At 41.4% G+C, this 26,894-nt stretch overlaps 1 protein-coding gene across 1 annotated transcript in view; it reads right to left on the bottom strand.

Moving 5' to 3' along the window:
* Positions 1–421: 421 nt before the first annotated feature.
* The window catches only part of Zdhhc9 (zinc finger DHHC-type containing 9), a 31,986-nt gene continuing 5,513 nt past the window's right edge, over positions 422–26,894 (bottom strand). The window contains exons 3-10 of the mRNA XM_028752362.1: positions 18,292–18,452; positions 16,314–16,472; positions 9,013–9,150; positions 8,117–8,165; positions 7,247–7,349; positions 5,430–5,533; positions 4,966–5,062; positions 422–1,135 (exon numbers count right to left, since the gene is read on the bottom strand). Coding sequence (XP_028608195.1) covers positions 1,019–1,135; positions 4,966–5,062; positions 5,430–5,533; positions 7,247–7,349; positions 8,117–8,165; positions 9,013–9,150; positions 16,314–16,472; positions 18,292–18,452 — 928 coding nt within the window. The 3' untranslated portion in view covers positions 422–1,018. The remainder of the gene's footprint in view (positions 1,136–4,965; positions 5,063–5,429; positions 5,534–7,246; positions 7,350–8,116; positions 8,166–9,012; positions 9,151–16,313; positions 16,473–18,291; positions 18,453–26,894) is intronic.

Raw genomic sequence — 26,894 nt, 5'->3', positions numbered from 1 at the left:
GAGGAGAGGAGAGGAGAGGAGAGGAGAGGAGAGCCGCTCTGTGCCTTGGCTTTCCCATTTGTGCATTCGCGGCCTCCGTAGGCCTTACACAAGAAGTCTGAGGGGTAGTGTTTAAGTGAGCACTCAGGCTTCCCCTGAGGAAAAGGAACCAGCAAAGTGCAGCCTTTTATTACTGCCAGTCCTGCTCCCAGCGGAAGCAGGAATCCAAAGGAGAAAATGAAAGAGGACTAATGAGGAAAGAGGGGAGATGAGACAGAGAGTGAGGGGCTGTGTTATTGGCATCTCATCAATGCTTACTGAGAATAGCACAGGCATTGAAGTTTCTGGAGAACCTATGAGAAATGTATTATCTCTACCATGACTACTTATGTATAGCATCTAATGGGGAAAGAGTGGGACTTGGATGTTAGAGAGTAGATGGGGGGGGGGGAAGAAGAGAAGCTATAGAAATAAATACAAGTGGAAGGTACCTGCCCTATTCCTAAAAGGACTGGCTGGCAATGCTGGCACTTTGGAGCCAGGAGAATCCTCCAGCGTCCCTCTCCAATCCTTCATTCTGAAGGATTCAAGAGCCCAGTTAGGATTCCCTGGCCAGAGGTCTCTGTGACTGCCTCTGGACTCGGGACACGCAGCAGCTGGAAAGGACTCGAGTCAGTCTTGAGACTCTTTAGCCCTAGAAGGAAACCAGTGACCCCCAGCAGGAGAGCTAGGATCTGGAGGGAAGAGAAGGGGAGTCCAAGGACACCTTGTGGCTGAGACAATGGGAAACCAGTGCCATGTCCCAAGAGACTCATTTGTCCAGTTGCCAGATATGACTGGCATCTTCTGCCACTGTCTTAAGTCCAAACATTTAAAAAAAAAGTTTGCAGCAAAAAATGCCAGTAATTGGGTGACTAAAGACCAAAGAAAAGTAGTAATAAGGGGCAGCTTATTTGTTCTCTGTCTCGGGTTGATCGTCTCCCCTGAAAACTCTCATAGCCCTAATGAAACACAAACAAAAGTCTCTTCCATAGAGAGGCTACTTCTCAGCTTCAGTTGCCTCCTGTGGTGGCTCTGGGGGGTCTGGAGGTGGCATCTCTTCAGGAGTGCTGCTGTCCTCTGGCATCTCATTAGAGTTCATATGTTCTGTTGAGGCCTGAGAAGTAAAAGATATCAGAGTCAACACAGAGAGCTATCTTAAAGTCTAAATGCAGATAATCCAAAGGCACTGAGTTCTTCCTCAGAAACCTTCGGCCACAGTGACATTAAAAGTATGCAGCCAAGGTCACCAAGCTCAGACTCAAGACCAGGCTCTCATCATCATAGCCAGAATGCACCTACAGCTTAGTTGAGGTCTAGCCTTAACTGTTATGGACAGATGTTTCTACTGTTACAAATAATGATAATAACATGAACCATAATTATAGGCAAGCACACCCAACCACAACAGAATTTTGTTCTCTACTTGTTTAACAAGGTCTGACTCAACGGTTTTCAATCCTGTTTCTATCCTAATTGAGAATTTATTAGTCCAAACCAATGAAAGTGGTTTCAAATGATAAATATGATTTAAAATGTCTCCTAAGTGATTTTTTCAATGTTTATTTTCATTCTATTGCATTGCTATTCTGCCAGCATGTATGTCTGTGTGAAGGTGTTGAATCCCCTTGGAACTGGAGTTACAACAGACAGTTGTAAGCTATCATGTATGTGGTGGGAATTGAACTTCAGTCTTCTGGAAGAGTAGCCAGTGTTCTTAACCATTGAGCCATCTCTCCAGGCCCCGGCTAAGTGATTCTAAATTACATCCTCTCCTATATTCAACTGAGAACCACTAACCTATGGGTTATGATTTGGGACCAGTCTCATCAGAAAAATGATACTGAAGATGATGACAATAACATGTAGCCACACTTGCTGTCCCTTCAAAAGCAAAGGAAACATTTAGGAGGAAAGAGGAATAATAACCTTACAAAAAGTAAGTATGCACATAAAATCAAATTCTATTTTGAAATAAAGTTTAAACCTAAAAATCTATTAGAATGAAAACATGTTTGGCTAGGTTTCAGAATATGACTGCTAAACAAAGATTAATTGTGTTTCTCTACACTCTAATGAGTGATGCAAAAAATGAAATTAGGAAATCAATTTCATTTATATTAATGTCAAAAAGAACAAAATAGTTATGTAGCAAAAGATACATTTAAAACTACAGCATCAAAGGAAGCCAAGCTAAACCAATAAAACTAGCAAACAAAAAGGGCAGGCCAATCTTTTTGGTAAAGGTTCCCTTCCTACCAGGCAGAGAGCAACTGTCCAACTATATATATCATGACATGGAAGCAGGGAGGACAGTCAGGGGAACAGATATGTTCTTTCTGTGCTCTTTCTCCCTCCCCCCCACCCCTCCCCTCCCCCTTCTCTCTCTCCCGCCCCCTCTCCTAAGTGTAGGTGTGCATGTGGGTGTGTATGCATTGCAAGTATCCTGGCACTGAGCTCCATCTTTAGCAAAAAGATAGTTCAGAAAGCATGTCATGGCAGCAACAGTCCTCAAATTGATCTATAGACTCAATGTAATCTCTATCAAAATCCCAGTTGGCTTCTTCACAGAAACTAAAAAGCTTTAAGATAATCCTAATGTCCATTCAGGATTTGAAGGAACCAAGAATAGCCTAAAACAAACATGAAAAAGAAGAATTAAACTGAAGAAACAGCATTTCCTGTTTTTAAAATTGTTTAGTGCTAAAGCAACAGACACAGTGTACTATAGGCCTAAGAACAGACATATAGATCAACAGACTGTAGCTGAGAGTCCAAAAATAAACACACATTTAAGTCAATTGATTTTTTAACAAGAGTGTCAAAATAATGGCACAGACTTTTCAAAAAATGGTAGAAAAATAACTAGATATCCACAGACAGAAATAACTAAATAAATGTGTGCTCTCTACCTCTTACCATATGTAAAAATCAATCCAGAACAGATAAAAAATATAAATGTAAAAGCTGAAACTACAAAACTCTTAGAAGAATCAGAGGAATATATTTTCACAACCTTGGATTCGGTAGCAGTTTCTTGGACATGGCCCCAAAACATAAGCAATAGAAGAGAAATTGATATCCATAATAAGACAGCACATATGGGCTACAGAGATGACTCAGTGGGCACCATGCTTGCTGGGTAAACATGAGGACCTGGGTTTAATCCTTAGAAACCAGGGTTGGGGCAAGCCAAGAGTGGTGGCATGCTTTTCTAACCCCAGCACTGGGGAGGCTGACGCAGCAGGATCACTGGGGTTTGATACACAGCCAGAATACTCTATTTGGTGAGCTCCAGGCCAGTTGGAGAGGCTCTCTAAACAAACAAACAAACAAACAAACACACAAACACACAAGCCAAACAAACGGACAAACCAACAAAACAACAAGTATGCTGGAATTAAGGAACACTAAAAGTTATTTTCTGACTGCCTGCCTGCCTACCTACCTACACACACACACACACACACACACACACACACACACACACACACACACACAGGGGTGTGAGGAGAGAAAACAAAAGATTTGAATAAATATTTCCCTTGTGAAGACATACAAAGGGCTAATACTCATATGGAAAGACCTATGCACCATTAGTCATCAGGGAAATGCAAATCAAAGCCACAATGAGATAACACTTCACATTTACAGAGGCTAAAATAGAAATGATCATATAATAATCTATCAGAGACTGCTAGTGGGAATGTAAAATGGTGCAGCCACTTTAGAAAGCATCTCAGCAGCATCCCAAAAGATGTTAATGTTTAATTTCTATAATAGAGAGCTACCGCCTCTCTCACCAATTTTACTCCTAGGAATAGAGCCAAGAAAAATGAAAGACTATGTCCATGCAAAAACTTGCACAGAGATGCTCACAGTAGCATTGCTTATAATATCCAAAAAGGTGGAAAAGTCATATGCCAAGTAAACATGATGACTTAAGTTTGATCTCTGTAACCCAACTCGAGAAGAGAGAACTGATGCTTTAAAAGTTGTCACCTGACCTCCACACGTGTGTTGTGGCATACACATGCCTATGCTCACACATACGTACCACATAAACACACATCATAGCAATGATAAATAAAATTTTAGAAATAAAAACACAAAGTGTGGAAATGGTGAATGGATAGATACAATATGGATATGAGCCTGCCATATAAAGGAATGAAGTACTGCCAAATATAACACAGATCAGCATCAAGAATCTTATGCCAGGGCCTGGGGAGCTGCGAGAGTGCCTAGCATGTATGAAGCCCTGGGTTCCATCCCCAGACCATATTTCATACACACACACACACACACACACACACACACACACACACACACACACACACTTGGAGGCATATAGAATGTTTCTTAATATTGAGGGTAAGGAATTTTTTTTATTAAATTGTGAGGATCATATAAGCATATACTAAGGAACTGTCTATTTTAAATAGACATCATATGGTATGTGCACTGTATCTCAATTACACTCTCGGAAGGGAATTTCAAATACTTTTAGGAACATATTTTCCAAAATATATCTTGATCAAAGTACCTGGGAGAATGCTTACAACACACTAACTAGATCTAACATGGTCCTCTTTCTACAGCATGGCCTCTATAACATTTTATGTTTCCCTAATCAAGCTACTCTTCACACACACAGCAACGCTCTGGTTTCTTATCCCTCATCTCCTCCAGACAGTAAATGCTCTCTGGGCAGGGCATTCGACTTGCTCGCTCGCTGGTGTATCCCTACCATGTATGAAAGTAGTTGGCACCAAATAACTGATCAATATGTGTCTAGGATACACTGATCTGAAGGCAGTATCAGGGCACAATCAGAGACAGGGAAGCTGGAGAGATCGGGGTCCAACATCACAGTTATATTTTGAAGCTGCTGAGTGAGTCTACACAGTCCCTATCACCTACATAGCATAAGTCTGCGACACTTACTGGGCTCTGTGGCAAGAGGCTACTGCTGGTCTCTTGAGTACTTGGCGGTCGACTTCCGCTTTCCTCCAGTGGCAAAATACCCCTTCGATCTAGGACACTGTCAGAAACAGAAGAATGAATCAAGGACTTGACAGTCACTCTTCTATCAGCTTAGTCCCCACTGAACATCTGTACATCAGAAAGCACAAACATGCCTTCAGCAATCTGTGCTGACCCCCAGCATACATCTGTCTTCCATTTACTCTTCCACAAACTGGAAGATGTCACATTAACCAGGGAACAAACAAACGAAACGGCCAGTACACGGTTTTATGGCTCATGTAGATATGGTGCCATATGACAACTCCCAGGAAGACCTATTTGATATCAAGAAGTTCCATGCAGAAGAATGCAGCAGAGCAGGCAAGAGGATAGGTTTGAGTAGTTCAGCTTAAGAGTCCAGGGCATTTTTGTTACTTGAGTACCTGGGGGGCAAGGGGCCACAAAGCACTTCACAGCAGTTCTTCACAATGTTGCCATGGCTGTACGGATTCTGCACACGGTTCTTCCCTGTCCATGATCCTTTGATCTGCAAGACAAAAGCCAGGGCTTATATTGAAAAAGTATGTTGAAGAAATATGAGCAGTGTGGGCTGATGAAGAAGTGCAAGAGGTAACAATTACACAATAAACTGAATGCACAACATGTCACTGACCTGCACATTTAAAACAGTTAAAGATATCACACACTCTGAAAGCCTAGTACTTGGGAGGCCAAGGAAGGATCCTGGGTGCTAAGCCAACCTAGTCTATATAGTAGTCTCAAAACCTCAAGTCTTAAAAATAAATTAAGAAAAAATTGTGAATGTTTAAGATGGTACAAATGTCTTATGGTGTATATATTCTCTAACAAAATAATGAAAAACTAGGGGCCAGGAAGAGAGTTCAGCGGATAAAGAAAGGCACTTGCCACCAAGCCTGATGAGCTGAGTCATCAAGACCTACATGGTAAAAGGAAAGAAACAAACTGTCCTCTGATATCCCACCGTGCATTTGTTCATGCACATGTGCACAGATTAATACATTTAGCTTGCAAAAGAAATAGCTGAACATGAAAAATATAAGAGTTAAAAAAAGAAAAATGTACATGTTCTATTTTGTTTTCAAAATACACTGTACATATGAACTCACAGAGACTGTGACAGCATACACAAGGCCTGCACAGAATTCCAAAACAGAGAAGGGGTAGAACTCAAAGTTCTACCACTAACCAAGAAGCTATTTGCAATTGATACCTGCTGGGAAAGAAAAGTCCATTTTCTCCAGTGGAGTGTCATTGGATCTAACAACCACACTCCAGGGTAGGCCCCACCCATGTGCAGGAATAGTTAAAATAGACTATATGTTTCGGTTTTTGTTTGTGGGGGGGTGCTTCTGTTTTGTTTTACTTTGATTTGTTTTCTTTTTGTCATATTTGGTTTTTTCTTTTTTTGGTTTGTCTAGAATTTTTTTTATTATTCTTGTCTTTCTTTTAAGAGAAAAAAACATGAAGTTAGGTGGGTATGGAGGTGGGGAAGATCTGCTGAGAGAGGAGAAAAATATGACCAAAATATATTATACAAAAAAGTGAAATAAAAATTAAATGTAAACTATAGTGTATATGTAAACACTTATATAAGATCAAACCTACACACATTTAGAAGACTCTAAATCATGCCACTAACAAAAGTGATAGGTAGAAGGTAAAGTTACAGGCATTTATTCATTTGTTCAACTGTGTTTTCTAACTATTCATAATGAATATGAATTGGTAACTCCTTAAAAGTAAATATTCATTTGGTGCAACTATTCTTCTCTATTCCAAATTTAGAAGCACTGATTACCCTTTTTGTTGTTGTTTGCCTGTTTTGAGATAAAGTCTAGCTATGTTGCTCATGGTAGCCTTTTTGTCACTATGCAGCCCAGAATAGCCTTCAACTTGACATCTTCCTGTCTCAGTTTCTCTAGCAAGCACTGTGATTATAGAAGTGTTCCATCACACTAGGACTTCAACTAGTCTTTAAATACCCATAACTAGTTAAAAGGCACGTCTAGTCAACTTTTCAACCTCTTCCTAATGTTCTAGCGGCATTCAGCTCCAAACAAAGCTGTCTGCCTTTTATTTACAAAATCTCCCAATCCAGGTTTTTTTCCCACTTGTCTCAGTCTTCAGCCCCTGGACACATGCTTGCTTTCCTAGCAGGTAACAAGGGAATGGGCGTGGAGAGGAGAAGGATATAAGTGGGAAGAGAAGGTTGACTCACGTCTTCATTGGTGGTCTGGTTGAGAGCCACAAGGAAAGTGTGAAATCCAGTCAGCCCCACAACAGACCAGAGAGTGAAGAAGCAAATGAGGACTTCCAGAACAGTGAGGTTAGGTTAAGGAATGTTGGAGAATTTATGCTACGTAGGGGACCTGATGCTTCAGTTCATATTCACGAGATCAGTCAAACCCTTTACCACTCGGAACAAGTACCACAGAAAACCAAATTATGTGCATATAACTATAGATGAATTCTAAACTTCACTGGATAGATCCCTTATGAAAGTTAATGCATTTCTGTTTATCCACTATGAATAAATCTCTAGCATCTGCAGTGTGTATCATTTGCCTGTTTGTCACTGGCTCTTTGAAAGGGACATTTAGGAAGATGCCAGAGCTAAACAATGTTGCCCACCACTGTTAATGGAAATCCCACCAACAATAAACGTTCTAAATGAAAAAAATCAGTGGGATGGAAACAAGATGTGGTTTATCCAAATCTCTTCTAAATCCCCTTTTCAGAAATGTAACCGCTGCACAAAATAAGCCTTCACTGAAACAGGAGGGCGGGGCTTCCAGCACATAGCACAAAAGGGCACTGGCATAGAGGGCCGCCAGCTAGAGGACTCAGGGCTGAGCCTGGAAGGACTCTTGAACGACAGGAGGGTCCAAGAAAGAGGTGAGGGGTTAGCCTCCCTTAGAGTCCTGACAAGTTTCCATCCTAGCTGCTAACGCTAGGACTACGCTTGTTAATTTTAGGCTTTGGCAGTCACTGACGTCTGGAAAACTAGATAGTGGGAGAACTGCAGGGAAAACATGCTGGCAAGCAGTTTCAGACGGCTTCACACGGACGAACTGCCAGGGGAGGATATGTTCCAGGAGTTTCTTTCAGTGTCTCCAGGAAGCCAATTTTCAAGGATTCTGTGAAGTTGGGAAGAGGAGCAGAAAGAAAAATTAGTGACTTTAGTAATATGTATATATCTCCCTATTGACTACCTACTTCCTCATCTCCCTGTCCTGTGCTATATACTCTGGCAAGAGAGAAGGTCCCACTGGGGCAAGGGTAAAGAGTTTCCTCTTTACCTGAAAGCTGGTGACTGAGTTCACATTCCCAACATGCTCTAGTGCTTAGGCACTGGGCCAGAGCTGGAGAAACCAAGCATTAGGTTCCCTTTCCTCTTCCCAGTCCCCAAATATAGACATGTAGTGGGACAGCCACAGATGAAAGAAACCAGAAGTACCATAGAAAGATCTTCTCATGAAGGCTTCTCCCTTGTGCGACATCCAGCTTAGAGCCCCTCCCTTTTCGCGACCACTTGCTTAGCTCCACACTGTGTCCTTAGCTGCTTTGTGTGTGTGCACATGCAAGCATGTGGGTGGCTGGTTTCCATCTCTTGGAGTATACTATGATCCACTAACAGGTAGAGGCCCTTCTACCATGTAACACAAAGGTCTATCTTACAAGACAGAATGAGAGGGTGTGTAGAGACAAATACGTACCCAACCTTTTCAATCACTTCAGAACCACCTGGTACTCTGGTTGTGGCTCAGAAATTATGGGCCCATTCTTGCCAGCAGATGGCCAGAGAGAAGGCCAGAATAATCAGTAAATATCTACCAATGTGAGCTGAGACTTGTAGTCCAACCCAAGAGCAGACAATAATACATGCTTCTGTCTGCTCCTGAGCAAGTGCACCATCATAAATCCAACTTCCCCCTAAGCCTTTCCCTGCCCATTGTCAGCACAGTCTCTGCTCTGTATACTCACTGAGGGCCACATAGACGATGTTAAAGGCGAAGACATAAATTGTGAGAAGGGAGAGAGAGAGGATGAAGAGGTAGAAGTAGCGGTAGTTCCTCTTTCCAACACAGTTTCCCACCCAGGGGCAGTGATGGTCGAAGCGTTCTGTGGGAGGGAGAAAGAGAGGTCAATACCAAATCCCAAACAGGAGCAAGCCTACCTACCCAGCACAGCAACTAACCCAAAGAACTCAAGGAGCTCTGCACGCCTTTAATCCCAGCACCTGGAGAGGAGAGGCAGGCAGATCTCTGAATTTGAGGCCAGCCTGGTCTATATAGTGTGTTCTAGGCCAGCCAGAGCTACATAGTGAGACTTATCTGAAACAAAGGGAGGGAGGGTGTGAGGAAGGCAGGGAGGGAGGATGGATAGTTGACATTCTTTATCAAAATGTTTTTACCACTAGCTCTTTCAGTCTTGTGATGGCTAATCTTTCTTATCAACTTGGCAATATCGGGAATCAATTAAAACTCAAGCCTGTGGGGGATTTTCTTAATCAGAAAGGAAGACTCACCCTAATTCTGGGCCACATCTTCTGATGGTCCATAAAAGAATATGAAAGAAGGAACATAAACTAAAAACCAGACTGACTGAACATAGACTGAAGACCAGAAGTTCTCTTAGGAATCCTCCAGGATTCTAGCACCAAACTGAGACTGCTGGCATATCCAGTCTCGTGGACTGAACAACTATTTACTGGATTCTTGGCCATCAGGAGACAGCCATTATTGGACTAGCCAGACCATACCCTGTAAGCCATTCCAATATAGTAGATACATACATACATACATACATACATACATACATACATACATACATACATATATATATATATATATATATATATATATATATATATATATATACTCTATCAGCTACGTCTTTTAACCCTGACTAAACAGATACTGGATGCCAGCTAAAAGAATATTTTCTCACTTGACAGATCAAGAGACAAAGGCTTTAAACAATCCAGTGATCTGGGTTATTCTGTCAGTTAAGGGCAGAGGCATTGCTTTTCCCAGTAAGAGACCTTAGCAGATGGACCTGCTAAATTCAGAAAATAAATCTGAAAAATGAGTACCATTTATTTTTTGACCTGTATTTATTAAATATATAAATCTATGATACACTATTCTTTAAACTGCATGGCATAGCTCAATAAAACAGAACACAGAAACAATCTCTAGAATATGCAAGAATTTACCATCTAATAAATACCATTATAAAAGGGAAGTATGATTTCATGAATAATTATGAGATAATAGGCTAATTGGTAGAAAATATGGTTATATTTTTTCTTCATACCATTTGTCAAAATATATTCCAGATGAATTAATTGTTGTACATAAAAACAAATTTAGATCACAAAATAATGACAAGGAACAGATATAGGACTTTCCAAGCACATAAGTAATGCAATAAAACAGAGGATGGAGACAAACAGGTTTTACTTAGGAGGCAGAGGCAGGAGCAGTTCTGTGAGTTTAAGGCCTGTCTGGTCTACATAACAAGCTTCAGGACAGGCAGGACTGAATAGAGAAACCGTGTCTCATCAAACAAACAAACAAACAAAGTCTCTGATTTTTAATCAAAATGACATTTTTGCACATTAAAAATACTAGAAAGCCAGTGCAATGGCTCAGTGGCAAAAGGCACTAAATTTGCAAGCCAGACAACCTGAGTTGGCTCCCAGAGCTCACATAAACGTAGGAATGAATCAGTCTGTTAAGTGACAACTTTACAGATCTTTACACGCATAGCATAGCTTGTAAGCTCCACCCACATCAAACACACACGTAAAACATTCTCTCTCTCCTCACTAGATGATAAAAGAAAAAAAAAACTAGAGAGAAAAAACCAACCATATATACACATACATATGCCTGATTTTATGAGAAGTCTTTCTTTCTTTCTTTCTTTCTTTCTTTCTTCCTTTTCTTCTTTCTTTCTTTTTTTTTTTTTTTTTGGTTTTTCGAGACAGGGTTTCTCTGTGTAGCCCTGGCTGAGAAGTCTTTCTATACTAATAAAAAAGATACTTCCTCAAGAAAGGTACCAAAGGCTACCAGAAATTTATTAAGGAAGTTTCCCTTTTTTTTTTCAAGACTATCTCAGTAATTAGTCATAGGGTGGGGCCTTAATTCACTAGGATTTAAGAAGAGGGTGAGACATTAAAAATATGTGAGCACACAAAAACAAAATCCCAACCAGTGAGAGTCCAGCAAAGAAGAAGCCATTTGCAAGCCACAGAATGAGGCCATCCTGGAAACCCTTTTGTTACCTAGATCTTGGATTTTCCAGTCTCCAAAACTGTGAAATATGTATACTCTGTTGATGAAACAATCCAGTCTACAGTATCTTATTATCTGAACCCAAGCAAAAATCCAGGCATATAGTCAGCAGTTCACTTGCTAGTTCATATAGCATCACCATGTTAAAGTTCTGAGGAGCTATCTGACTCTTTTCACACTAGATACACAATTTTACATTCCTACTAGAAATGTAAGGAGGTTCTACCTTCTCCATATTCTTAAGCTCCATATTTTTTTTTTGCAATATAGCCCAAGCTGGGCTTGGACACACACTTTTCCTGACTTAACCTCCCAAGGGCTAGGATTACAAGTATATACCACCACACGTAACTGAACTCATAATTTTTATTTCAATATTATAATAATAATAATAGAGAATAGACCTAATGACAGGAGACTGACTAAATAAACTAGAATATAGCCTTATAATAGATTATGCAGCCACTAAAGTAATCTTAAAGATGTAGAATAAGAGCTCAGGATATAATCTTAAGAAATGCAAAGCAGCCGGGCGGTGGTGGCGCACGCCTTTAATTCCAGCACTTAGGAGGCAGAGGCAGGCAGATTTCTGAGTTCGAGGCCAGCCTGGTCTACAGAGTGAGTTCCAGGACAGCCAGGGCTACACAGAGAAACCCTGTCTCGAAAAATAAAAAAAAAAAAAAGAAAGAAAAAAGAAAAGAAAAGAAAAGAAAAGAAAAGAAAAGAAAAGAAAGAAAGAAAGAAAAAAAAGAAATGCAAAGCAGGGTACCACCTTTAATCCCAGCACTTGGATATTTGTGAGCAGCCAGAAATCAGTGTAGAAATTCCTCAGAAAACTAAAAATAAAACTACCGCAATATTCAACTATACCACTGGGTGTATATATATCCAGAGGAATGGACTACATCCTCCATAGAGATACTTGCACATGAGTGTTTACTGCTGGAGTACTCATGATAGCCAAGATAATGGAACCAGTCTAGAAGGCCATTAACAGATGAGTCAATATGCTATACATATAACAACTGAATTTTATTCAGCTGTAAAGGAGAATGCAATTAAATCATTTTCAGGAAAATGGATCGAACTCGAGAGGATTATGCTAAATCAAATAAGCCAGACTCAGGTAAACGCATTTCTGGCTGCTCCACATAGAAGAAGCTTATTTAATTTTTTGAGTGTCTGCGCGTGTGTGTGTGTGTGTGTGTGTGTGTGTGTGTGTGTGTTATGTGTAGTTGTGCTTATGTGCCACAGACTAGAGATCAGACGACAGTTTACATATGTGCTTCTCTTCTTCAGTTTCATGGGAAACTGTGTAAACGTGTGTGTGGGGAGACATGAAAGCAAACGGGACTGGTGGGGAAACAAAGGAGATGTACAGGACTTGGGCAAACGTGAGCAGAGTGGGCTGAAATATATGGATGACACTGTCATGATGAAACCTAGCGTTTTGTACTGTAACTAAAAAAAAGTTAAAGGCAGGACATGGAACCTGTGGTGAAGTGCTTGCCTAGTATGTGTACAGACCTGGCTCGACCCCACCACCACCACAAAAATTTAATTTGGAAATTAAAAGTCTCTTAGATTATGTAATGTCCCTTTTCATAAACAAAGTAAGTTTAATTTATGTTTTTATACCACCCATATTTCCTAGCACAAGCATGTATTATTTTAAATGGCTTTTAAAGGGGGAGGGGGAGGTGTTGAGGGCTGGGGAGATGACTCAGTGGTTAAGAGCACCTGCTGCTCTTTCCAGAGAAGCTCTGATCATTTCCCAGCACCTCCGTAACAGCTTACAACCATCGGGGCTCCAGTTCTAGGGGATCCAGCACCTCTTCTAGCTTATGAGCATCAGGCAGGCAAAACAGCCACATGAGTAAGATACAATAAAAATAAAACAAAGGGGGTTGGAAGGATAGCTCAGTCATTAAAGTGTTTGCTATGCAAGCATAAGAACACATGGGCGCATGCGCACACATCAGACTGACATAAAAAAAAAAATATAAGGCATGGTGGTATATGTTTATAATGCCAGCAGTAGAGAGGTAAAGGCAAGGATATCCCTGGGGCTTGCTGACCAGCCAAGACCGATAGCCTAATTTGGTAAGTCAAAGATCTCAGTGAGACACCCGTCTCTAAAAACAAGGGAAAATGACACCCAAAGTTGTCTTCTGGCTTACACACATGAATGTGCAACCATACACACATGAATACACACACACACACACACCTCTCCAAAGGGAGGGGGTAGTAGTTTTTGAAGAGCAGTGGGCTATGTACTAATCAAAACCCAGACTGTAAGAATAAAGACACTGAAGTGTAGCTCTCCACTGTTGATGGGATGGGGGTGGGGTGAGAGGACGATTCCGTTTTCTTTAAGGCACTGGCCAGTAAGAATTTGACCATGTTCTAATGAGGATATGGGCAACAGAAATTTGACTTGTGGTTTTTGTTTTGTTTGAGGGGATGTGTGATCAGGGTGCACTCTATAAAATTCCCAAATAATTAAGAGAAATATTATGTTGGGGACAAAAAGAGTAGTACGTCTCTTTGTTAAAAGGTTGTATGACATATATTTTTTTAAAAACAAAATGTATAAAGAAAAGTGTTAAATGTTCAAGTGGTTAGCATCATGCCTAGATTCAGAATTATGGATAATAGCCTCATTTTAAGCAAACTTGCCATATAAAAAATTGAGGAAAATGTAAATGTATACAGCTGTATGTTTTTAATAATATTTTTAGTTCTGCTCTCAACTTTGTTAGAGAAGTTTTTTTTTTCATAACTGGTCAAAGTGCTGAGAATAGGTGCCTGTTGAGTGCTCAGGCAGAAATAAGACATTGGTTTGACCCCACTAAGGCTCAGAGAACATCATGGCAGAGGGAGAAAAAAGAGTGTCAGAGCCAGAGGATTGGAAGGCTGCTTTCTGAACATGACAGGACCATTGTAGTCATGCACTCACAGCTTCTGTGGTTATCTGCATTAGAACAAGCCAGTTAATAATTCCAGAATGACCAAGCAGTGGTGGCATACGCCTTTTAATTCCAGCACGCAGAAGGCAGAGGCAGACCGATCTCTGAGTTCGAGGCCAGCCTTGTCTACAGAGCGAGTTCTAGGACACCCATGGCTACACAGAGAAACCCTGTCTCAAAAACTACTACTACTGCTGCTGCTGCTATTACTACTACTACTAACAACAACAATTCTTCCAGCAGTGGATGGAGGAGGGACTAATGGTGCTCCATCTGTAGCTGGGGAGCTATCAGCACTCAACGGCTGCTGGAGGGTGGGGAGCTGTATTTTTCTTTAGGAGCATGGTTGCCAGATAATAAGTGGACCCCCTCATACCCATGCAGATGCAGGCAACATTAACTGGACTTAGTGTGTTATAAAGAATAAAAAGAAAGGGCCATGAAGGTGGGAGAGGCGTGTGTTAGAGGTTCTGGGGAATGTGGAGGGGGAACTGAAGGTGGATATGACCTAGACACATTGTATATATCATGAGAATTGTCAAGAATAATTAGTTTTTGAAAACCATTCCATTTTATAGTAGGTGTGGACATACTTTCCTGTTTTATGAACTGTCTATGTTTCTCACAGCGCATCTGTACTTTTTAGAAACTCAATTTGTAAGCTGGGTGTGGTGGCATATACCTTTAATCCCAGTACCTGGGAGGCAGACACATGCAGATCTTTGAGAGTTCTAGGGCAGCCTGGTCTACACCAGGGTTTCAGGGCACCTAGAGATACATAGAGAGATCCTGCCACAAAAAAAAAAAAAGAAATCAACCTGTATAATTACTTTATTATTTTTCCTATGCTTTTGGGTTTGCCTGCATGCATGTCTATACCACATGCATGCCTAGTACCCACAGAGGCCAGAAGAGGGTGTCAGATCCCCTGGAACTGAAGTTACAGATGCCATCTTGTGGGTGCTAGGAATCAAACTCAGGTCCTCTGGAAGAGCAACCAGGGTTATAAACCGCAGAGCTATCTCTTGTGTGAGTTCTTCATATTTAAGAATATTAATAAGGAGATAGAACTCTTCATGAAACCTTCACTTCAGATCTTATTTAAACAGTATTTCCTAGTCCATTTAAAATTAGCTGTGATTTATAAAATCCAATCCACATATCAATTTGAACCACATAAAGAAAAATATCTCCCCAAACTCTGCCTGAAGAATTGGCTAGTAGGAAGAAAGCAAGGTTCTCAGACATGATACACACCATACAGAACGCTAGAACTGCATCAGCGATACCAGCAGTGTCACATATGTACCTATCAATGAACAGATTTAGTATCTGTGGATGGTCTTCTCCAGAGTTCAGCACCAAGAAGGAAATATGTATAACTAATGCCCATGTATTCAGATGGCAGCACAGACCTTGTATTCTGCACACCTATACACATGTAGCAAGAGCAAAGGCATTAAAAAATAAACGCTTGGACATCAGACCTGACCAAGCATTCTCTCATGCCAATTACACAAACTTACACAAAGGCACTTCAGTGAGATCATCTGTAAAATGGGGATGATACTAGTTTCTGGGGCTTGCTATGAGCCTTGAATGAGAGAAAGGAAAAGTATTCAGCCCAGTGCCTAGTACATAGTAGGAGCACAAAGAGGGCCACTTCTGCCAGAGGCATTCCTCAGAAGTGCCCTCTAGTGGATGTTAGTATTCTCCTCCTTTGTAAAGTGGGCCACACCTGACATGGATCCAGTAGAGGAAAATTGAGATCGCCCAAACAGGTATTGTTCCTCATTTATCAAAGACTTTTTTTATTTAGACCAGATCTCTAGGAGTAAAGCTGATCTGCTGTCATTGTGTAGGAGATTCTTTCCTATGCCAATCTACCTTGTTTCCCATCTGAATCTACCTGCTCATTCCCACTGAATTTTCCCAAGAACCACTGGCCACTGTGAGACCCCTTGTTCAGCTGAGCCTATCCCACAGGCAACAGCCCCTTGGTTTTACTCACCCACACAGTTGTCACAGATGCTACAATGGGAGGCCCTGGGAGGCCGGAAGATCTTGCATGTATAACAGTATTTCAGCTTCACAATCTGGTTGTTTATCTGGAAATTCTTAATACGAGGAGGCGGACGCTGGCCCTGTGGCACGGCACCATTGGTGGCTTCTGTAATCAATAAAACAGCTTTCATTCACTGCTCTTTTTTGTTTGAGTCCAAAGTTTCCAAACATTATGCAGACCATGAGAGGTAAGGGCTCCTCTTTTCCAGGCAAACACTTCTAGACTTCTAGGATCTCAACATCACACTATATCTGCAGCACATCTACTGAATGCTATACAACTCTGTGATGTACAAGTGAAAAGATGTGTCTTCAAGGGTGTTGGGTTAGGGGGACAGGTTGATTACAGACCGTATGAATTTGCATGCCTCTCCAGCCACAGCTTATGAGAGGTGCCGAGCTCACTGCACCTTTGCCATAAAGTATCATTCTAAAAACATTCGTTTTGATTTTAAAAATATCTGCCATCTGGAGCAGTTTTCCTTTTTGTGCAGAGTGGCGTAGGTGCTGTGAAAGGAAACAGTGTACAACAAGGCCTGAGAAGGTGAGGCTAGCTGTTCCTAAGATGATGATGTAAGCCCCGACATGCCACTTTAATATTTCCTTATGTGTGCTGCACAGGAGGGTGTATGGAACACAGAGTTCATGGCAGAATCTGGGGGAGACACGGGGGTAGGACAGGAGGTACTTAAGAGCAAGATAGAAGGGGAATTGTTCCGGCTTTTCTGTTTTTCTTTCTCTAGCCACACCACTGTTTCATAGACTGCTTTCTCACCCGCATGTGGCTCCAGCTTAGGTTACCATGTCTTGCCTCTACTTTAAGCTCACTATTGTTACCCTAACCACGCCCCATGCAGCTGGAGCTGAGACATGGATGTGCAAGCCAATTTCTTCTTAGCTCAACTAAAACTGAGTTTTTCCAAAAAAGAAATCTACCGTGAGAGTTAAGGGGAACAGTTCAAATAAACAAACACAAAGGAGTAGCAGCAGCCTCCGGGTAACATCAAAGAACTAGCGGCCAGCCACACAGACTGACACTCTACTAACACACACAAGCTTCACATCACAAGTTCCAGGTCACAGAGCTTATCATACGTGCCTAGCATGCTTAGGGGACTGGGCTCGATGCCCCCAAGGAGGTGACAGATCAAGTCCAGGGTCACTTTTTTTTCTACTCTTATCTTGTTTGGATGTGAACTCAAGCTACTGTCAAAACAAAATTTTGAAACACTTAACCTAGCCACTGCTACTGAGCTAGTAGCCCCTCCCCCACTTGCCGCTAGTACTCGCATCACTGACTTCTTCCCAGTGGGAACTCCCAGGATATTCCCTTTCTAGCCCTGGGTGTTCTGTTTAAATTCAAGAAGCCGTCATGGTGCTACATTCCAATCTCGGAGTCTCGGACTGTACAGTTCTGAGACTGCAATCTGTTCCTTTACTCCTCTGAGTGGTTCCTGGTACCATGACTGCCCTCTCTCAGTTCATGCAACCCCCTGAAAGCAGGAACCCATGAATGTCAGGGACCCATGAATGCACTTCAGAAGATCTGTGAAATTCTGAAATTATATCCAAAGTTGCATGTATATGCAAAAAAAAAAAGAGAGCATTTTAGGGGGAGACAGTTTACAGCTTCCCTCAGCAAACAGATGTGTGATGGCCTCCTCTCAAAATGGAAAAGACACTATCTTGGCAACAGTTCAGTCATACCTTGGTAACAAACTCTTTTTTTGATGCAACCCAGCACATAGGATAAGAAAGCACACGTGGCTTTGCAGGCTTGTTGTACCTGTCTGACTGAAGTCACAGGTAGTCACTTAGGATCTCAGAGGAAAAAAAAACTGGAACCGTAGTCTGAATCTGCGACTGCTGATTCCACTCCCCTACCCAACCAACATGGCCACCCACTGGGTTACAACAAGACTCACCTATTTCCATTTCTATGAAAGCTGCTTCATCTGGTAGTGCTCGAGGAATCACTCCAGGGTCACTGAAACTGGTCCTCAACAGTGTGGCCATAGAAAAAAGAAAGAGCATAGCAGCAAACACAGGAATGGCAGGAGACAGCTGAACAGCCAGGTAACGACACCTCAGGAAAGAAAGCAAGTCAACATGTTTTCAAGTTCATATAAGGCAGCTATTCGAATTGTAACGATCTGATCTCCACAACAAGAACAGAAGATCTCTGGGGCAAATACTACATTATTTACTTCCTCTGAATATTCCAAACGATTAAGATGTGATTCTGAATACAGTGTAACCCCAGTACATACTTAATTGATTGAGGTCACCTACGGCATACAAAAACAATCTCAAAGGAACTCCCTTACACCTAAGATAACTCATGTCTCTTATCAGGCCCCTAGGAACATTGTGTCTGCCTCAGGAAAGGTTGACACTGGCCAGGGACAGAGAAGTAAAAGAGCCTGGACTTGTAAGCACCATAGGGAACTTTTTCTCTGGGACCATACAGAGCTGTTCATATCCACTCATCTGGCATTAGGACTGAGCTTGATGAAGAGGAGAAAAAAATAGGAACAATCAGGAAGCAGGCTCACAGTGGCACACAGAGGGTAGCTCAGCATGCTTTAAGACCAGTGAAAGGCTTCCAGGCTGCTGATTGAGTCGGTAACATCCATTCATTCTGTCTCCCCAAATAGCTCAGCTAGTGGGTGATGAATGACCATCAGCAATGGGATACGAAACTTCCTTAACTCCACTTCCCAACACCATGTCTATTTCTGTCTTTCCTCATGATGCATCTTTTCCTCTCCATATCCCGAATGGACTTATCTTTCAGGTCCTAGAAACATCACTGTCATCATGGCAGCTACAATTTACCATCTACCAGGTGCTGTGGTAACTACTTTAAACACCTTATTTCATCCAAGACTCACACCAAAGCTACAAGGTAGGATCCCTTACGTTTATTGATAGATGAAGAATTTGGGACTTAAAGAAGTCTTGTCTCCTACAAAAGGCCTATTGGACGCGGCATGCATTCTCCCTGCCTCCTGCCCGTGGCTTCACTATGAAGGCCCTGCATCATTTCCTAGCTCTTTATCAGAATGGTGATTTCACATCCCTCAACTTGATTTCATAAGAACAAGAAACTGGTCTCATGAAACCTTGGGTTCAAATTCTAGTTCTACCAACTCCCAGTTGGATGATAGCGGATCTGTAAAATCGGGATAATGATAGTATTCCATGAGGTCGTTGTGAGGACCAAATGCACTAGTATAAAAAGTACTTAAAAGGATACTGGATGCATAATAGATACTAAATAAATGACCTTTATTACCATTAGCATCTGTTTTTAGATTCGCTAGATCTCCATTCAAGTAAGGGAACAAAGAAGCTATCAATAAATACTTGTTGATCTGAACTATCAAACTGAATGAATGAGAGTATGTGATGAGCAGTATCACTGACCTATTTTTATCCATCTCCTCCCGAGGCACATTTCTCCTTGAAAACAGAGATCATCACTGGAGGCAGACTATAAGTGGATGAGCAAGGAGTGGAGGGAGAGCAAAGAAAGGAAGCTAAGAAAAAAGCTTACTGCATCAGCTCGGCAAGTGAACAAGATGCAGTCTATTCAGGGCAAATGTTTAACCCCAGGCTGCATATTTGCTCCAGTTGTAGAACAACTCCATGAGATGCTCCCTGCCTCCCCTCCACAACCTCAGTGTACAAGGTGGAGCTTGGGAACTCACTGTTATATTAGGCTAATCAGTATTTACAATGAAAGAGAGCATATGAACTAGCAAAATTATTTCAGTGGCCTATTCATTTTAAAATATAATTTGTGGTCTGAAGTTTTCTTTTTAACAATGTGTTTTCTTCTCCCAGAAGTCAAAAGGACATGGAGGGAGCATGTCAAGAACTAAAGGATCTGGCAAATGGGTTTAGGGTAACTAAGGGTCATGCATATCACTAGTTTGTAGACTCCTTTCCATTCCTCCCGTCACAGGAACACATAATCAAAAAGTAAATTCAGAAACAAAAGTCACCACCACTTGCCAGAGACCGAAAGGACACAGGAGAATTATAAAGTCATGTTTCATGAGTAAGTCAAGTGTAATCACCACACTAACAAAAACCAGCTATCTCCCTAGTCATTGATCATCTTCAAGATCGATCTTCAAAACAAAGAAGCAATGTCTCCAGTATAGATAGTCTCCAATCCACATGAAAGAGGGAAATCTCATGGGGCCCCACCCATAAACAATGATCTACAGGCAACTAAGGAATGCTAAGAGCAGGAAAAATAGTCCTGGCCCCAGGGAAGAGTCCTCTAATTGCCCAAAGAAGAGCCCTCTAATTGGTTATCTTAACACTAAAAGGACTGAATAAGTTGTGTGGGTATGTGTGTAGCAATAACAATTAAAGAAAAACAGGCCATAGTTCTAGAGGGAGGGGGAAGTTCATGGGAGGGATTGGAAGGAGGAAAGCAAAGGGAAAAATAATGTAACTATATTTTTTTTAACGCTTTAAAACAGCAGAGCTATCTGATTATCCACGAAAGGGAGAGTGTTGCTTTTTTGAGATTATTTATTTTGTTTTATTTGTATAAATGTCTTATATGCATGTAGATGAATGCTTGGTATCCCTGGAGGTCAGCAGAGAGTGCTGGATCTCCTGGAAGCAGTTATAGCTGGTTGTGAGCCACCATATGAGTGCTGGGAACCAAACCCAGATCCTCCTCAAGAGCAGCAAGAGCTTTTAATCACTGAGCCATCTCACCAACCCTATTTCTTTTTATTCAAGGAGCTAGTAAAACCACTACCAGAGGAAAAATTCAAATTACTGCTGGTCCCTGCAAAGAAGAACCAAAGCTTGACTAAGTCCAATTCCAACACCTGCTGTAAACTAGACAAAAGACAACTTCGATTTGAATTATACTCCATGATCACGGATAAAGGTCTCTGTAATCTCCATACAGACTATCTTCTGCACCTGCTAAAACAATCCACTCTGTATGTCAACAAGCACACAACAGGCTCATTGTATTGCTCTTCTCCAGAGCGAGGCTACAGGCAGCCAGTTGTCCCTAGTGTGTGGGCGTGGTTAGAAAGGCAGATGGGGGACTAGCAGGCCTTTCTACTCCAAATAAGAGGAAACATCGAAGCTAGCAACTAAGACTACTGTGAACTATCGCCTATGATGGTCCTCTCTTCTAAATAAACACGTTTAAATAAAAACAGCCTTGTAAGCAAGGAATGGGGGTGTATGCCTGTAGTGCCAAGTACTCAAGAGCCTGAGCCAGGAGGACTACTTGTGTTCATGAGTTCAAGACCGTCCTAAGCAACACAGAGAAACACGTGTGGAAAAAAAAAAGTTCTTCCTCAATGAGGGGAGGTTGGGGAGACAACTGGTCAAAGGTCACATAATTTCAATAAGGAAAAATAGATTCAAGAGATTCACCACCAATAATAGTGACTGTCGTTAATAGCAATACTTGAAAATGATTCAAAATAGATTTTAAGTGTTCTTCCCAGAAAAAAAATGTAAATGTATGAAATGCTTGTTTCATGTGTTAAGAAGCTATATTTTAACCATTCTACAAAATATGCATACATCAAAATATGTTATCCAATATAAATATAGTTTGTATTCATCACTTTACAAACATTTTAACCTTTTTTTCATATATAGTTTATTAACTGCAGGAAGCTAGAAGTCTATCTTTGATAGGAATAAGCTCCTGGAAAATTTAGTAGCAATTACCGAAAGTCAAGGGAACCTCCAATATCACCAGTATGGCTTCGAGGAAGATTTGCTCTGTCAGCTACAGTGTACGCTAATTGTTTCTTAAACTCCCTTCTACTTTCCATCTATATCATTTCTTGGAATAATGATATCCATACATTCATGGAAACAGACGTCTCCTTTGTCTTCCAAGTGCCAGGAGGCTTTCCTCCTTCTAGGGCTTAGACATTCCCAGTCTCACTTTGTAAATAAACCATATGCCTACTAAGCATTCATTTCTGATACCTGAAAGAGCATTATCATTTTAAAATATCCTTCTCCAACTCCTTGACTGACCCTCAGACTTCTATAGCTGGGCTAGAATACTGGATTCCCATATGTTCCCATGAGCCACATGCTGGTACTGACTAGCAGTATCCAGCAGTGCCAGGCTAGGGTAATGCGTCATGTCCCATGCCCTACCCCCAGCATGCTAGTTTGTTGGAGGGATGATAGTAATGGCATAGACTTCAATTCACTTGAAAAAAAAATCTCAAAATAGATCCATGAGTGAAGCTGGTAAGAGACCAGACTCCATGTTAGGGCTCTGCCTCACAGACTGCACGCTCGGGTTGTTCTATATAACAGTCTGTCTCTAAGTCCCTAATAGCTTTCTCCCTACATTTTTAATGTTTTGTTTGTTCTTTTATCAGCACAATCAATAAGCCAACAAGTATTTATTGGTCTAACAACTGAAGAACAAGAAAAATAGGAGCTAATGTTCTTGGGGAAAACATAACTAACATATGAAACAGCAAAAGCAAAGGTAAGAGCAATAATCAAGTGTTCGAATGGTGATTCAGACTCTGGACTGTAAGTGGTCAGGAAAGAGCTCTCTTGGGGAGCTGGTGGCTGTTGAAGCTGTTCCAATAGCACCTGTTAAGGATAGCTTTAAGGAAGAACTGTGCTTTTAACAGCAAGATGGGCCTAAAGATCCCAGCCTAATGATACCCTTTGACCTAACATGAGAGAAATAACACTTCATTCTCATTCCTCCCAAATATGGGTAGATAGTTGTCTTCTTAGTCACTATTTCCCTGGCATGCATGGAATGCTTCTGTTTCCACAAAATTCATGTTGAAATCCCAACCCCAATTCAATAATATCTGCAGTTCCGATGGAGCCCTTGGTAAGTGATTATGTCAACCAAAGTCTCCTTCTTCATGAATGAGATTAATGACTCATATTACCAAGAGTCCCCTTGCCTTTCTATGACATGAGAAGATTGCAAGAAGACAGCTACCTCTAAGCCATGAAATAAGTCCTTACCAGACCCTGACTCTTCCAGTACTTTGACCTATGGCTCTCTAGCCTCAAGAACTGGAAGACATAAAATTCTGTTGACAAAGCAGAGTCTATAGTAATCCGTGATGGCAACCCAAGCAGACTAACAGGACTCTATCTCTACAGCAAAATAATCATGTAGAATCACCACCCAGAATACAGTTTCAAGGTTATTATAGCTACACTCGGAATCTGCTGAAAGGGAGGAAGGCTCCTTTAACAGTAAAAACTTAATTGAAAATTAACCTCCCAGACATTCTGCTATATAACGGTCAAAGTAAAATACACAACTCTCATGCTTCAGTAGAAATGGAGAAAAATGAACCAAACAAGCATTTTCTATTCTGCAGTGGTAAAAATTCTTTTTTTAGAGGTGATGCATAATCTGTACCCAGGCCTATCTACTGAGTAATTGCCAAACGTTAGCTGTAATGACAATTTTTGAACTTCAGTCACAGTGTGCCCTTGCTTAAGAACTTGGAACAGGTCCCTGCTGCCAACCCTGTGTGTGTGTGTGTGTGTGTGTGTGTGTGTGTGTGTGTATCAAGCCTCAAAGTCCACAGAGCAGTATTCCAAGGTCTTCCTTTAACTAGACTTATCTAATGGTCATCACAAGGCTCCTGTCTTCTCATTGCTCCATTTCAGAGACATCTCACTAATTACACTGAATTACCTGGCTTCCTGATTTGGCAAGAGACACAAGGTGCCTCCTTTGTTCATTCTTAAATAATACTAACTCTGGCCTCTCTGAGGAGGAAGACTGCTGAAGTCTCTTCTCTCCTTCAGCAAGCATCTCAACAAATGTCAGCTTTGTTCTTTGCGCTCGCCCTTACCAAAACAGAGAACTGAATACTTATGAAGTTCCATTCTCAACTGGCATAGTGGTGCATGCCCATAATCGTAGCACTTGGGAGACCAGGATGGGAAAGATCGCAGATAAAAGGCCAGTGTGAGTTACTTAGAAAGTTACAAGCTAGGCTTGCCTAAGTGAACCCTTTCTAAAACAACCAAACGTACAAACAAATGACTCATTCTCCTTCTTGCCTAGAGGCCCATATAATTTTGAATCTGAAGTAGGAGGCCCACGTGCGTTCAAAGGCACTTCACCAACATAAAGAAATCCCCATCTCAAGAAAGACTATAACCCTCTGGGGGTGGGGGGGTATGCAGCTCAATAGGAGGATACTTGTAAGGCCTTAGGTTGGAGAGAAAGAACAGTATTCATCTAGATGAAACTTTAACGAACATTTTAAACAGCAGATTGACAGTAGGTAAGCCATACTATAAAAAAATGAGGGAGAGATTAAAAACACACAGAGGAATTCTGAATGAAAGAACCATAGAGAATTATTAAAGGAAATAAAAATGTTTGGGAGACTCATCTTCAAAAAACATACTTTTATCAAGCATGAAGTTTACGGCTAGGGATGTGGCTCAGTGACTACTGTGCTTGTCTAGCATTCAGGATGCCTGAGGTTCCAACCTCGGCACCACACAAAACCAGACATGGTAGCCGGGCGGTGGTGGCACACGTCTTTACTCCCAGCACTTGGGAGGCAGAGGCAGGCGGATTTCTGAGTTCAAGAGTTCGAGGCCAGCCTGGTCTACAGAGTGAGTTCCAGGACAGCCAGAGCTACACAGAGAAACCCTGTCTCAAAAAAAAAAAAAAAAAAAAAAAACCCAGACATGGTGACACATCCCTGCAATCCCAGCACTGAAGAGATAGAGAAAAGAGGATCGAGAGTTCCAAGTCCTCCTCAGCTATATGGTGCATTTAAGGCTAACCAAGGCTACATGAGATCTCGTCTCAAGAAGAACTGTAGTGGACTGATATTAAAAAGCTCATTGCCCTGATAGCATTCTCAGACAGCCATTTGGTTGGCCACGTACAGAACAGTTCTAGTCCACATATAAAGTACGAGACTACACAGAGCAGCTTCTAAAGGAACACTCTCTTGGTTAGAGATAATGATTATTACCTTCACCTGTCTCAGTGAAGGATGCTCTTCAGGACAGGCAGTAGATTTCTACCTTGTCAAAGTGGCTTTGGTCTCTGTAATTCTGTATTTCCTTAAACCTGTTTAACTGTTGTCAGATCTGCTTTCTACTGAGTCATGAGCACCCAGAGTGTCTCGGTAAGGAGCATATCTTGCTCAACTTTTCTCCCAGCACTTCTCACCCTGGGATCCAGGCATAGGAGTGGCAACAGAGGCAATGATCCTTCAATAACTCACAAAGCATCTTATATTTTAAATCTTCACTTAGAGATAAGCCACTGTGCTCCTGCAAGAATACCATGCCAGAATGCTGTCAGTTCTGTACAAAATAATCCTTGGTTTCCTAGGAGCACAAGCTTGGCATTACACACAACTTTAATGTAATAATGTGAATGTCTTCATAATTCCATAGCTAAAAGATGAGCATTCAACAGATCTTGAATTAGCTCACTGCTGTGGGCCTGATTTCCTAAACCACAAAAGGATGGAGATAGTCTCCAGAGCCCTTTATAGCTCTACCATGCTACAATTCTGTGAGTCAAGACTGGAATTCTAAATGCATCCTGGCAACACTTATTGACTACCTACTCCAGTGCAGATCACCACAGGGGGCTACAGACACAGGAGATAACACCTGAGCCTGACAGAGCTTGAGGCTCTATGGAACAAAAGAGGAGTGTAAACACAATAGAAACAGAGAATACCCAAGCTGGGTGTGGCAACACAGATCTGTGATCCCAATACTCATCAGGTGGAAGGAAGTGAGGATCAGGAGCTCTAGGTTATCCTTAGCTACACAGGAAATTCATGACCACCCTGAGCTACATGAGACCTTATCTCAAAAAAAAATCAAAATAAGAATTCAAAAATGGCTGGAGAGATGGCTCAGCGGTTAAGAGCACTGACTGCTCTTCCAGAGGTCCTGAGTTCAAATCCCAGCAGCCACATGGTGGCTCACAACCACCCATAATGAGATTGGATGACCTCTTCTGGTGTGTCTGAAGACAGCTACAGTGTACTCATATATAATAAATAAATAAATAAATCTAAAAAAAAAAAAAAAAAAAGAATTCAAAAATCTACGGCATGTCATGTGATTATTAGGTACAATGAGAGGACATACAGTAAAGGAATTTGAAAGAGGAAGAAATGTTGGGTGTGCTAGAACTGAGATAATTACTATGCAATTTATACATCCTTTTTCTAGTTTATTCAATTCAGTGACTTCTCTTCTAATATGCACATCAAAAAGCACCCATGGGGATCAATCTGACAAAAATTGTTCTGAGAGTACCTTGTTACAATTTCCTCCACATACAGCACGCAGAGAGCATAAACACCAAGCATAGCAGCACACACTTCTATGTAGGGGTCAAGGGTCATACAGCCCTTCTTGCCACATAAAATGTTTGGGGACTTTGATCCCACTAGAAATCTGGTCACAGAGTTAAAAGAGTAAACCTAACAAGTTCATTCCAGAAGACAATGTGTTTGATCTT

Source organism: Grammomys surdaster, unplaced genomic scaffold, assembly GCF_004785775.1.
Source record: "Grammomys surdaster isolate TR1022 unplaced genomic scaffold, NIH_TR_1.0 60, whole genome shotgun sequence".
Taxonomy (NCBI): domain Eukaryota; kingdom Metazoa; phylum Chordata; class Mammalia; order Rodentia; family Muridae; genus Grammomys; species Grammomys surdaster.
The sequence above is the reverse complement of the archived record's forward strand: the minus strand, read 5'-3'. Positions and strand labels throughout refer to the sequence as shown.